Source organism: Centruroides vittatus, unplaced genomic scaffold, assembly GCF_030686945.1.
Source record: "Centruroides vittatus isolate TY-2023 unplaced genomic scaffold, ASM3068694v2 contig_2460, whole genome shotgun sequence".
Lineage (NCBI taxonomy): Eukaryota > Metazoa > Arthropoda > Arachnida > Scorpiones > Buthidae > Centruroides > Centruroides vittatus.
Genome location: NW_027121555.1, coordinates 448,088 through 460,302, shown reverse-complemented (window position 1 = coordinate 460,302; position 12,215 = coordinate 448,088). Strand labels below are relative to the sequence as shown.

Below are 12,215 nucleotides of genomic sequence, written 5' to 3'. Positions count from 1 at the left end.
ATGTATTCTTGTTCTTTCTACACATCCAGGAAATAACAGTCACGGTGGAGTTGACCTTTCATTAGAGAGTTACTGTCCGCCTCAATGTGTCAAACATTATAATCTTCCCTCTGGCAATGGCAGAACTTTAAGAAAAATGTTTGATAAAACATCCAGGACAATAAAATAGACTGGACACATTTACTTAGAAATATTTAATGTTCTTTATCAATTGTGATAATTATCCGATAAAAACTAAATTACTGCTAAGCAATAGATACTTTGTCAAATATTTAGTAGTATTACCATTAAATCCTGTTTAAATTGAGCCCAAATTCTCTTTTTGATATATCAGAATATATTCAGGAATGAATAAAATGATTATTATTCACATTAATTATATCAAATTTTGTTATCTGAATGAATGCATGCATGAATAAATCTTCCTTTTATTGTTGCATTGTGAAGCACAAAATTAATCATCATATAATTTTATTTATAAGGAGTGTTCAAATGAAAGTGATTCAAGGTGTGTATCCATGAGAAGCGTAGGGACAGAAATGAGACAGATACATAGATAAAAAAACAATATTTAATGAGTGAAATGCATACAAAGTTTGTTAAAAGAAATCACCCATGGCGTTTAGACAGGCGTCCCACTGCTTAGGAAGGCTACGAATTCTGTCCGCAAAGAACGATGTCAGTTGATCATGGAACCAACATGTGAACAGTACCGATGGAAACGTTTAACTCATTTGCGACATTACGAATGTTTCGACATCAATTTCCCTTAATTGCAGTGTCAATGTCCGTAATCAGCTTCTCTGTCACAACTTTGTGTGCCCGACCGGGCTGCAGCAAATCCCTCGTCCCATGTCGTCCATTGCTAAACATTCTCGCCCACCTCGTCACCATGGGCTTCAACACACACGTGTCACCGTACACAGCCAGCTTTCTGCAATGAATATCCACCGGCTTACACCCTTCCAGTGTTAAAAACTTAATTACAGTTCGCTGATCTGTTTTGGACGCAGTTGCATCCACACCAGCCATTTTTAAAAGAATGCAGTTATCACAAACCTGGTTGCACACACGTATGCGTGGTACATAAACCTCCAATCTTTGCTTTTGGAACTATTAATTATATATATAAAATCATATTAGTTATACTAAATACTTAGCTTGGATGTCACGCCAACTGTTGTATTAAAATGATGAAATTACAGATAAAAAGGCGTTAAAGATTAAACGAAATATTTTATTTCCGCAAGCGCTTTCGACGCTATTTATGTACGTCATCCTCAGGCAGTTAGTTTATGTTAATGATTATTAACTAAGCATTAGCATAATCAAAAAATAGCCTAATAATTTGGTAGAAATATTTGAAAGCAGAACAAGATTTAAATACAAAAAGTCTACAGTCTGTTACATTGTTGTGATGTGTGTAGACTGTACTAATCGAACTGATTACAGGTATACCTTGTCTTACATCGGTAATTGGTTCCAGGAGAGGCGACGTAAGTCGAATTTACTTGTGTAGTTACGACGTAAGTCGTAGTTTCGACTTATGTCGTAACTAAACGTCAATAATGGAGGAAACGCCAATAATGAGCACTTAAAGACCACTAAATAAGACGACAACACAGAAACACAGATGTTTTCATGGTTCGTTTCCTAGGATTTATGATGATTATATTAACATTTACTGTAAATGTACATATTTTAATATGATTTTATGTGCTTTCAACGCTTTTCTAGTGATATTACGTCTTCAATGTTTATGGCAGACAGATTTAAAGTCGAATAAACTGACTTAAACTTGATTTTTATTTTTCCATATACTTTTTTGACAAACAACGTATAATCGGGAACGACATAACTCGAGAGCAACGTAACTTGAGGTATACCTGTACTTTCGTATCTATTTATCATCATGAGTAAATTTGAATATGTCTCATTTCCTTCCTTTTAACATAAACTTATTTATTCATTAATTGACCAAAGTAGAAATGCATCTTAGAATTGACAGCCTCTTACATTCGAAAGTCGAAAACAATAATCATAAAGAGTAGATCACGATGCATCGACATGTTTTCCACTACACTTCTCAATAGTCACATTGGTTGCTGACATTTAATTTAAACTACTTTTTAAAATCAAAAATGCCTTCAGATGCTATTACAATGCAGCATTAAATAAATACTGTATTTACTGAAAGAGCATAAAAATAGAGCTGCCAAACACTATCCGTTTCAATGACATATGCACCACTTTTCTAATTTATTAATTTAATTTAAGAAAATTTAATAGAATTGATTGGTTAAAAATATTTCCTTCCATAAAAAGAATATTAAAATTTGATTTCAAATTCATGGTATGTCTTAGAATTGATGAAATAAAAAATTATAATTCTGTTAAAATAAATAAACTAAAGGTCATATGATAAAATGATTTTTAAAAAGCTTTAATGGAGATAAAAGTACAAAAAGCAGGCCAAAAAATGCAGAAAACGTCCAACAATTTTTGGGCTACAATGTTTAACTTTGGAAACATTTGTTACAAGAACTTTGTTGCTATGGAAAAAAACATTTCTACACTGTTCGGTTGAATAAATGAGAAAATCAAGTAATATTACACTTAAGATTAGGTAAAGTAAGTACTGTGCTAGCACAGAATGCTTTTGACAAAATTTTATCACGAAACAATGTAGGAATATTACAAACCATGAGGTCAGGTGCAATTAACTTAGTACAGCAGAAGCAAAATGAATCTCCTAAAGTTTAAAAAACATTATTAATCAGAGAAATGCAGTCTTTAGCTGCATCTTGAGAATGATTCATGAACACTTATTGCATACACTTTTGATCTATATTTATACATATATTTGTTACTTTTAGTTTAGTATTTAGTTTGGTATTGTATTTATTTTTATATCTCATAAACAAACTTGTTGATTCATTGTTCTATCATCTTCGCATAAATGTTTTGTTCTAAGTTTAATTTAATCTCTGTAGCAATGAAGTCTTTGTAATAAACATCTCTGAAAATGGGAATTGTAGCCGAAAAACATTTGTACATTTTCTGTCTTGTTGTATTTACACAATTTTATCTCTATTGAAATGCTTTTGTATTTTTTCCCTTGATTATTATTAATTCCTTTATAAAACAATCCTTTTAATAGTCTTAACATCGGAAAGAACACAGTTTAGCCAAAAACCAAAGCTTGGTCACTTTTTCTTTCTTTCTATACGAATAGTTTCTGTGCCCACCAGTGGCCGAGCAGTTCTTTCACTAAACACTGGGAGTTTGGTTGCAGGTTCTCACTGTGCTCAAAACGGCTGGCCACGTGGAGTTTTCCAGGTTTTCTCCACGTTTGTAACACCTGAATAGCGGCCAGTTTCCCTTACAAGACCTCCCGGAAAGCATTCTTTCCCCTCGTGTAACACTGTGCTCCAGAGAAGGCAACGGGATAACACGCCCAGGATACACTTTGGCGTGTTATTAACTACTTATTAACCTGGCCGGGTGCTCACTGATGTCAGGATTCTGATATGGCTTGCAGAGAGAGAGTTTCCGTATGCCATTTAGGGTTAAAAGCTACAGGTATTTTGGTGTTTAATTGAAAAATTCAAATAAAAAACATATAATTAAACTTTGTGAATATAAATTTATTATATTTTGATTTTACTAATAAGTTACAATTCTCTCTCCTCTGATTCATTATCAATCAGCTTTGTTAAGAATCAAAATTGAAATATTTTCTTTAAACACCTCCGGTCATATTAATTGGTTTATTGTATTATTTAATGATTATACCATCATTGAATTCCAAATTCACATAAAATTGATTTATTTGTTTTAGCTGAAATTGGATAACAAAACAGTCAAATATACATAACAAAAAATCTGATACGAGTTCATTATATGTCTAAACTTATATTATACTTTCTTGTACGATTTCATTATACAAGAAAGTATTACAGGAAAACCTTCTTAAAACTAATAGGATAGTTCGAAATCCTATTAGTTCGTAACTGTACTTTTGTCCCAGCCAGGGGTAGAGATTTACACGTTAAAGAATTGGGTTAATTTGAAATATGGCCACTTAAAAATTCAAAGTGAAAATTCTGTCCAAACTGATTTGCATATGTTAACCTAATTGTTTAGATCAAAGTGCCTCCATGCTATAAGAGAATAACCAAGAACAATTCTAATCTGTCAATACAGCATTGTTTTACAGTAATACATTTTTGGGTGTCACCTTACTCAAGGACTACCCCTTTTCTTCTCTCTTATTTCATAAAATATCGCTGGGTTTCGGGATTCCAAGATTGGGCTATGAGTAGGAGATTAAGATATTTGTAGGCTCTAGACCAGGCCTGGCCAACCCAAATTGTTTCGCGGACCACTTTGATCACGCATAACATTACGGTAGGCCACAATTTAGGCAAACATGCTTTTAAAAAAGTAAAGCAAATACAAAATTAGTAAGATTTTATTGTTATATTGTTTAAAAGTTTGTACTCGCACTTGCGCATTATAACAATGACACAAGCAAATTTTCATGTATTTAATTGTTTTGGTATACACATAACAGCAAACAAAAGTTTTAATAAATATATATCATCGCTTAGCAGGCCACACAATTTAACGTGACGGGCCCGTGGGCTGGCCAGGCCTGCTCTAGACTACCATATCTGAGCAACTTTAAAAATAATTTGAGCTACCTTTTGAGGAATTCTGCTTTCCTTTTTATAAAATCTATCTGGCAACTGTGAGGTTCTTACTGGACACACTAATTTAGATACAATTTTAGAAATTCTTGAAATTTTTAATACCTTTTACATTCACAAATAATTTAAAATAGTATTTTTAATAAATAAATTGTCATCTATAATTTTGATATTTTTGAGGAATGCAATTCCACAATGCCAGTAAGATGAAAAGCATTGAGCTAACTATTGAGATTTAATGCTTAATTAATATAGTAAAAATAAAACTACAAATACATACAAATAACAAATTAAATTCTCATGCTACACTACAAGGTGAATCATTTCTTCATCTGAAAAAGTCATAGTGAATACAAGAAAGAATAAAATTAATGCTTGTCATTAATTTTTATATTTGACTCATACACTTTGTGATGCTGACTAATGAGTTTTTAAAAAACTGATGAAAAGTAATCATATTTATAAATTTGCTTTGGCAATTTTACAAATGTATATCTCTAGAACAGTAAGCATTTAGTTGGAAAGTGCTAAAATAAAAAAAAAACTCCATGTTTATATGGAAAGATCATTTTACATGCCCATTATAGACTTAAAAAGGCTTACAATGAGATTAGGATAGTGAAAGATAAGGCTTGACATATGCTTGTTACTGACTTTTAAAGTTCTGAGCAACCTGGACTAGAACTTAGATTTTCTAGAATGGCAAGCTGATGCCATTACTGTCTTGGACTTCTGGCTGTCTTGTTCATAAAGCTATAATTCCATTTATCATCACAGATGGCTATACAGTAGACCCCCCTTATAACACGGTAGATAAGTTCCTTGTTATATGAATCCATGTCATACGTGTCACTTAAATACATGAGCCAATCACAGCCCGTGTGCCGGGCTGTGATTGGCTCCAAGGACGTCGTCAGCCAATGGGCCAGGGGGGGGCAAGATGATATAAATTGATAGAGGATATGAATTGTATGTAGGTAAAATAAAAACGATTCATAAATTTTAAGAAACTTAAGAAGATTATTTTAATTAAAACATAATCTTCTTGGGTTGTTCGCGAGGGAATTATAAATCAGGCAATAAATGACTTAGCATTTAAATAATTTTTTTCGCATGTCTAGGGAGGGGCAACTGCCCCTCTGCCCCCTCTGGCAACGCCCTTGATTGGCTCGTGTATTTAAGTGACACATACGACACGGAACTTATCTACCATGTTATAGGGGGGTCTACTGTACAGTTATACCACCGAATTTCTGGAAACTCCTATAATCCAGACAAAATTACAAGAGGGATTTGCATAGTGCTCCATTTGCCAGACATAATTGATTCAACCACTTTTCCTTTGCCTGTTTGCACATTATTATTCTTTGTTTATTAATGATTCTATATTTTTCTTTTTCTTCTGTGTTATTAGCATTTTTTTATCGTCTTCTTTCATTCATCTTTTTTACTATCTCCTCCATGACCCAAGGCTTTTTTGTTTTCCTTCCTTGCTGAAGATACTAATTTATTTTTTATATATTTAAATCATATTGCTGTTGCTAATTATATTAATAAGTAATATAAAAAAAATAATAATTTAATTTTAGTAAAAGTAGTAATTAGGTTATTAATCAATCAATAATGTTGTTTCATTAAAATGACAAATGAATCTTATGTAGGCTTTAAAATAAATTTTATTTACAGAATTAATATTTACTTTTAAATATTAAAATTTATAAAAGAATGATTAGTTCAGGTTTTCATATGATGACTTTATTATAAACAGTACTTAAACACTCAATGATTTTTTAGGTCAACAGGATTTCTTAGAAATTTTAACAAAAATTAATTATTTCTCATAAAATTGTTTAAAACGGCTTTTTACGTTACGTAGGCTTAAATTCCGCATAATCCTGCAAATATTCTCAAATATAAAATTATCTTCTGTACATATACACCTAACACAGTTTTGATTATCAAAGATTACAATGTATCACTCAATATTTTAATTAAAAACAAATAAAAATAATAAACAAATCTCATTCAAAATTCATGTTTCTTTCTATATTTTAATCTCAAAAAATTTACATTTTTTAATAAACGTGATCTAGATTTAGTGAAGTGAAACATACTACTATAAGCATGCTACACAAATACAGAATTTTCCAAATATATCCATTTAATCTTTTTAAATTTTATGGTTTATATATTAATTTAAAATCCATAAAAGTACAGTACATTAAATTTCCCTATTTAATCACACAGAAAAACCCAATCGGCGGCGAGCAGGGTTTCGTCTTTTTGAATTTGTCATAAAACAAACTGAACGAGAAAAACCCGACCGTCTGCCGGCACGGACTTTCGGAGATGCGGCGACGACGCACCTCGGCCAAACTTTCCCCGGTTTAAAACGCAAAAATACGCTCGTATAATCCGGGTATAACGGACACGAGACCCGACGTAAATTCTAAATTAAAGTTTTTATACAGAAATTAATACAGTAAAACCTGTATTAATGTACACACAAAGTGTAAAGATTTATGCACGTTAATTAATGATTTAACACATATCAAGCATTCCTTGGTATGATTTATGAATAAAATAATACAATTAATTCATATAATAAAGTGGATTTACGTAACTAAATTGTAAAAATGTGAGTAAGAAATGTACAAATTTATACTTTCCATGCAGTAAAAAAGCAAGATGTGTGACTCTTAGAGTGAAATGTAAATAGATTAAATACTAAATTTAACTTTTCTACATCGCTGAAAAGGTTTAAAGTTACAATTTTAGAAGGTGATGCACACAGACACACATACAGACAGATTTAACATTTTTTTATATGAAGTTAAATAATTCATTTCGAACTTACCTATCAGACATAATTGACAGTGTTTTATAATTCAGAAATCAAAAGATTTCGTTGAAAAATATTTATTTACTCAATGGGAATTTTGCCAAAAAGACAGGAATGAACTAACCATACATCTACATCGTCCTAATGCCACAATTTTAATGTGGCGGCACGACCAACACTGATGCCACCTATTGAGCATTGCTGGAGTTATTTCTGTACATATTCTGTACGCAGTTTACAGCCTTATTTCTTATTTTTAAAATAATTTAAGGCTCGATTTCTTCTCTTTGGCGTAATTTAAGGTACGGGACTTTATTCACAATTTTTTTTTTTTTAGATTTTACCTAATTTATAACGTAATTTACACAGAAAATCTTCCTTTTAAACATAATTTAAAGCGTAACACAGGTTATTTAGAGCATAATTCTTTATTTTAAACGTAATTTAAGTCACATTTCCTTATTTTAAACTTAGTTTTTCGTTTTAAGCGTGAATTAAGCGCAACTTCTTCTTATATACGTAATTTACAGCGTAATTTCGTATTGCGTTCGTGATTTACAGCATAATTGCGTGTTTTGTACATAATTTACGGCATAGTGTTTTATTCTACATGTGATTTAAAGCATAATTCCTTATCCTCGGACTAAAATTAATGCGAAAACTTGACATGCTTCCCTATTTCTTATATATTCAGCTCATGTATACAAACACTTAACCTTGTTTTACAGTGATTTTACGCCTTCCCGCATAAATTTTTAATTATAAAATAAAGATAATGAAGTTTAGCTTATCTCTAATTATATGTATATTTTTAAATTTGGACGTGACGTAACGTATAAATAGAAATGATGTAAGTCGACTCGTTATGTGGGAGATGACGGAAGTAAGCAGACCTCCCGCTTATTTTCCTTATTTATAATTAATTTATCGCTTTATTTAGACTTTTAAAAAGTTTTTTACCGTATATTTTCGCATATATAAGATTTTAAATAAGGTTAAAAGCTCGAAACATTCGAAATTATTGGCGGTTTTAATGAAGGATACACGTGCTTCTCACGTTTAGAATTTGAAAAAAGTAAGACTTTACATGCTCATTCCGGGGTAAAAATTTAAAATATTTAATGGTTATGTGCCAAATTATAACGTACTTACTGTTTATGAGTGGTTTTATGATCGTGTCCACCTTCAGCGCAACAGTTATTACCGCATATGCTCCTCAATGTCATACGATGAGAACTTGGAGAAGCACTCTCCCAAGTCCTAAACGACTTTTTCATGTTAAAATCTTAAAATCTGAAACAATACAAAAGCACAGTTCGAGTCTAGAAACAACAAAACAACGCTTTCATTCACGTGACACTGTATACACAACTGTACGTCAATGAGAGAAGAGCCAACGTTACGCACATACGCAGTTGTCGCGTAACTAGAAATTCGTTAAGTGAAAATGTCGTGGGCGTTGTAGCCTACTAGTCATTGGGCAGCGACATTTATCTATGCTATAAATCTTGTAGTTTGTACGTCGGTTAATTTAATTTTGGGGATGTTCTTCGTAGGTTTGTGTACGCTTGTATCTTGTCTTACACGATTGTCGTGGTTTAAACTAATTGTATCGAGTAGTGGCAGGTGTTTAAAAGGTAAAATAGGGTCAGTGAAATAAAAGTAGGCAGTTTTTTATTTATTTATGGTTGTTCTGTATAATGTATGCCTTTATTCGGCTTACCGTATTATCGATTTTTCGGAAAGTGGAACATGACATAGATGCAACACATAAATTAATTTTATTAAAACATGAAGATATTTTTCTAGTACAATGGAAAATGTTGCCGAGATTTCATGTTTCTCGAACTTTTCTTACCTCCATTTATCTGTGAAATCATTCGAAGTTCTCAACTTTCAAGTTTCATTCACTGTACAGGAAACAAGTGATTTAAAATGTGATTTAAATATATGTAAGATTTAATTAATAATGTATTTAATGTCTATTTTAAAATATAATTTCAAATTATTATAAAGTAAAAAGTTATTATTATTATTTTCTCAAAATGTTTTTAAATATAATAGTCATATAAACTGTTTATTAATTAAGCCTAATTTCTAAGTAGACTCACGTTCAAAGGCCTAGTAATATATAACTAATTGTATATTTCTTTTTTACTTTACTGCATTTTGTTTTTCATTTTATTATATTTTATTTTAACCATCTATTTGATTTTTTTAATGCCAATTTCTCTGGAGACTATGTAGTATATAATATATCAAGTAATATTCACTGTTTAGATTCATTACAAGTGAGGGATTAAGTGGAACAGTTTCACCATACTGTATCTTATAAATTCAAGGATTTGCATAACATCCACGTGTATATTCTGAGAGAGTGTCTTATTTTTTCCTAGAAACAATTCTGAGATAACAATATTGTAACTCGATCTGGGTTTTGCAAACGTACAATATGGCAGAAACAGTATTGACTATCAACAAGCCAAAATGTATTTTTTTTTTTTTTTTTAATGCGATTATAATAACTCTTTTCTATCCAGATAATATTAATAATTAGAATAGGGCATCTAGAAGAGAATGAAAGATTTCTTCTAATGCAATTTATGTACAGTACAGTGTATCCAATCATAGGACTAAAAATATCATTTTATAACTAGATTTAATGCATATATGTACAAAAATTAAGCTTTATATGAGAGATTAGAAAGGATTTTTTATGTTTTAATTTATCATTTGTTCCTAAAAAAAATTCTCTTACATTAATTGAAAAAGTTATAGCCGCTTAATTCTTATTCAGTGACGGATTTAGCACTTCAGAGACCCCAGGCACAATTCAATTTTGAGGCCCCCCTCTAAATATTTTCACTACCTCTCCCTACATCCTACAGTGTGCATTCTACGTGCACGGTTTTTACTCTGGTAGACACTATACCGGCGGTCCAAAAAAAGTGAAACATAGGGAAATAACATTGAAAATTAACCAATATAAAATTACAACTGCCTGCAGGTATTTAAAAAATTATTGATGTTCGGGTTATATTAATTATGAAAATTGAAACTTATTGGTACAAGAATTATTAAGTTTCAATAGGCAAGTGTTATAAACAAAAAAAAAAAGTCTAGTAATCCATGGATATAAAAAATAATTTATTTTTAAATTTACTGCTGATTTGTTATTCATTTGTCAATTTAATTTAGGAAATACTGCTAAATTTTTAATTATTTTTATTATGATAAAAATAATAATTAAATAAAATAATTTTGTTTTTATTTTGAGAGCTGAATTTTGAGGCCTCTTTGATTTATGAGGCACCAGGCGCTCGCCTCGTGCGCCTGTGTGGCTCATTCTCCCAGAGTTCAATCCTCCCTTCATCTTGACAAAGGCACCTAGATACTTAAAACTCGGAGCCACAGGAAACGGCACAATTTGGATTTTAATATTGCACTCGTCCCTGCCATTCAGAGTCATATAAGCTGTTTTCGTTCTGCTAATCCTCATGCCCCTTTCTTCCAAAACTTTCCTCCACTCTTCCAGTTTCTTCTCAGCCTTGGTTTGAGAAGGTTCACACAGCACAATACTATCCGCAAACAGCATACTCCATGGAGAACCATACTTCACGTCACAAACCAAAACGTCCATTATCAGATCAAACAGATAAGGGCTAAGGGCCAATTCCTGATGTAAACCAACATTAACGGAGAATCCTTCTGCAGTGCCCACGCTACTCTTAACTTGAGTCTCCGTTCCCTCGTACATTTCCTTGGCGAGCCTAACATATTTTTCTGGAATATTCTTTTTCCTCAAACATCTCCATATCTCTTGCCTTAGTACTCTATCGTACGTCTTTTCCAGATCTATGAACACCATGTTCAAATCTCCTGCATTTCCCTGTGCCTTTCCATCAGCTGTTTCAAAGCAAAGATAGCATCAGCCGTACCTCTTTCCGGCATAAAGCCAAACTGTTTCTTTCCAATCTCAGATTCCTGTGTAATCCTTCTTTCAACAATTTTCTCCCAAATTTTCATAGTATGGGACAATAACTTTATGCTTCCGAAGTTTCCACAATCCTGTACATCCCCTTTACCTTTAAAGACCGGCGCAAGAATACTCTTCCTCCATTCATCTGGGATCTTCTGCTGCCATAGTTTCTTCATAAGGTCCCAGAAGATATCAATCCCCTCCTTACCTAAACCAATCCAAGCCTGAACTGGAATCCGATTAGTGCCTACTGCTTTCCACATTTTAATTTCCCTAATCACTCTTTTCACTACTTTTCTGCTAATATCTTGCACCACTCCTTCATTTGCTTCTCCACCCTCGCATAAAGTTCTGGGATTTTCCTAATTCAATAGATTCCTAAAATATACTTTCCATCTTTCCTTGACCCTTTCGTAATCTTGTCATCTTTAATCAGTTTAATAGAAATAAAATTTTTCGATGCCTTATCTCTTGCTTTGGCAATTCTCGTCAACTGCCTTTCTCCACCTTTCCTTTCGAAAACTTTATAAACCACTTCTAAAGCCTTTGCTTTCGCAATAGCCACCGTTTTTTAGTCATTTTATTTGACAAATGGTACGTTTCTTTATCTTCAGGCCTTCCCATCAAATCTCACCTTTTCTTTGCTTCTTGTTTAACTGAGGATTGTACTCGTATTTTGCAC

General features: G+C 32.1%; 3 protein-coding genes across 6 annotated transcripts in view; all 3 read right to left on the bottom strand.

The window, feature by feature from the left end:
- Nucleotides 1-9,012, bottom strand: part of LOC136971331 (uncharacterized) — a 28,511-nt gene extending 19,499 nt beyond the window's left edge. For 2 of the 4 annotated variants that reach the window (XM_067265783.1, XM_067265784.1), the window contains exon 1: nucleotides 8,707-9,010. In XM_067265783.1, the coding sequence (XP_067121884.1) occupies nucleotides 8,707-8,831 (125 nt within the window). In that variant the 5' untranslated portion in view covers nucleotides 8,832-9,010. Of the gene's footprint in view, nucleotides 1-7,569; nucleotides 7,784-8,706 lie in introns of those variants that run through there. The other 2 variants (XM_067265785.1, XM_067265786.1) reach the window with 2 other exon arrangements.
- Nucleotides 9,013-10,283: 1,271 nt separating this feature from the next.
- LOC136971317 (uncharacterized) lies at nucleotides 10,284-11,422 on the bottom strand. The gene is made up of 2 exons (XM_067265771.1): nucleotides 10,950-11,422; nucleotides 10,284-10,293 (listed from the first exon to the last, which is right to left on the bottom strand). The coding sequence occupies exons 1-2, from the start codon at nucleotides 11,420-11,422 to the stop codon at nucleotides 10,284-10,286; spliced, it is 483 nt and encodes a 160-aa protein (XP_067121872.1).
- A 2-nt stretch (nucleotides 11,423-11,424) lies between these two features.
- Nucleotides 11,425-11,796, bottom strand: LOC136971316 (uncharacterized). Its single transcript, XM_067265770.1, has one exon. It carries the CDS (start codon nucleotides 11,794-11,796, stop codon nucleotides 11,425-11,427), a length of 372 nt encoding a protein of 123 aa, XP_067121871.1.
- Between the last annotated feature and the right edge of the window lie 419 nt (nucleotides 11,797-12,215).

Bases quoted from the DNA above. Each gene is read 5' to 3' on its own strand.
- LOC136971317 (XM_067265771.1), bottom strand. From the start codon at position 11,422: ATGGTGTTCATAGATCTGGAAAAGACGTACGATAGAGTACTAAGGCAA.
- LOC136971316 (XM_067265770.1), bottom strand. From the start codon at position 11,796: ATGTGGAAAGCAGTAGGCACTAATCGGATTCCAGTTCAGGCTTGGATT.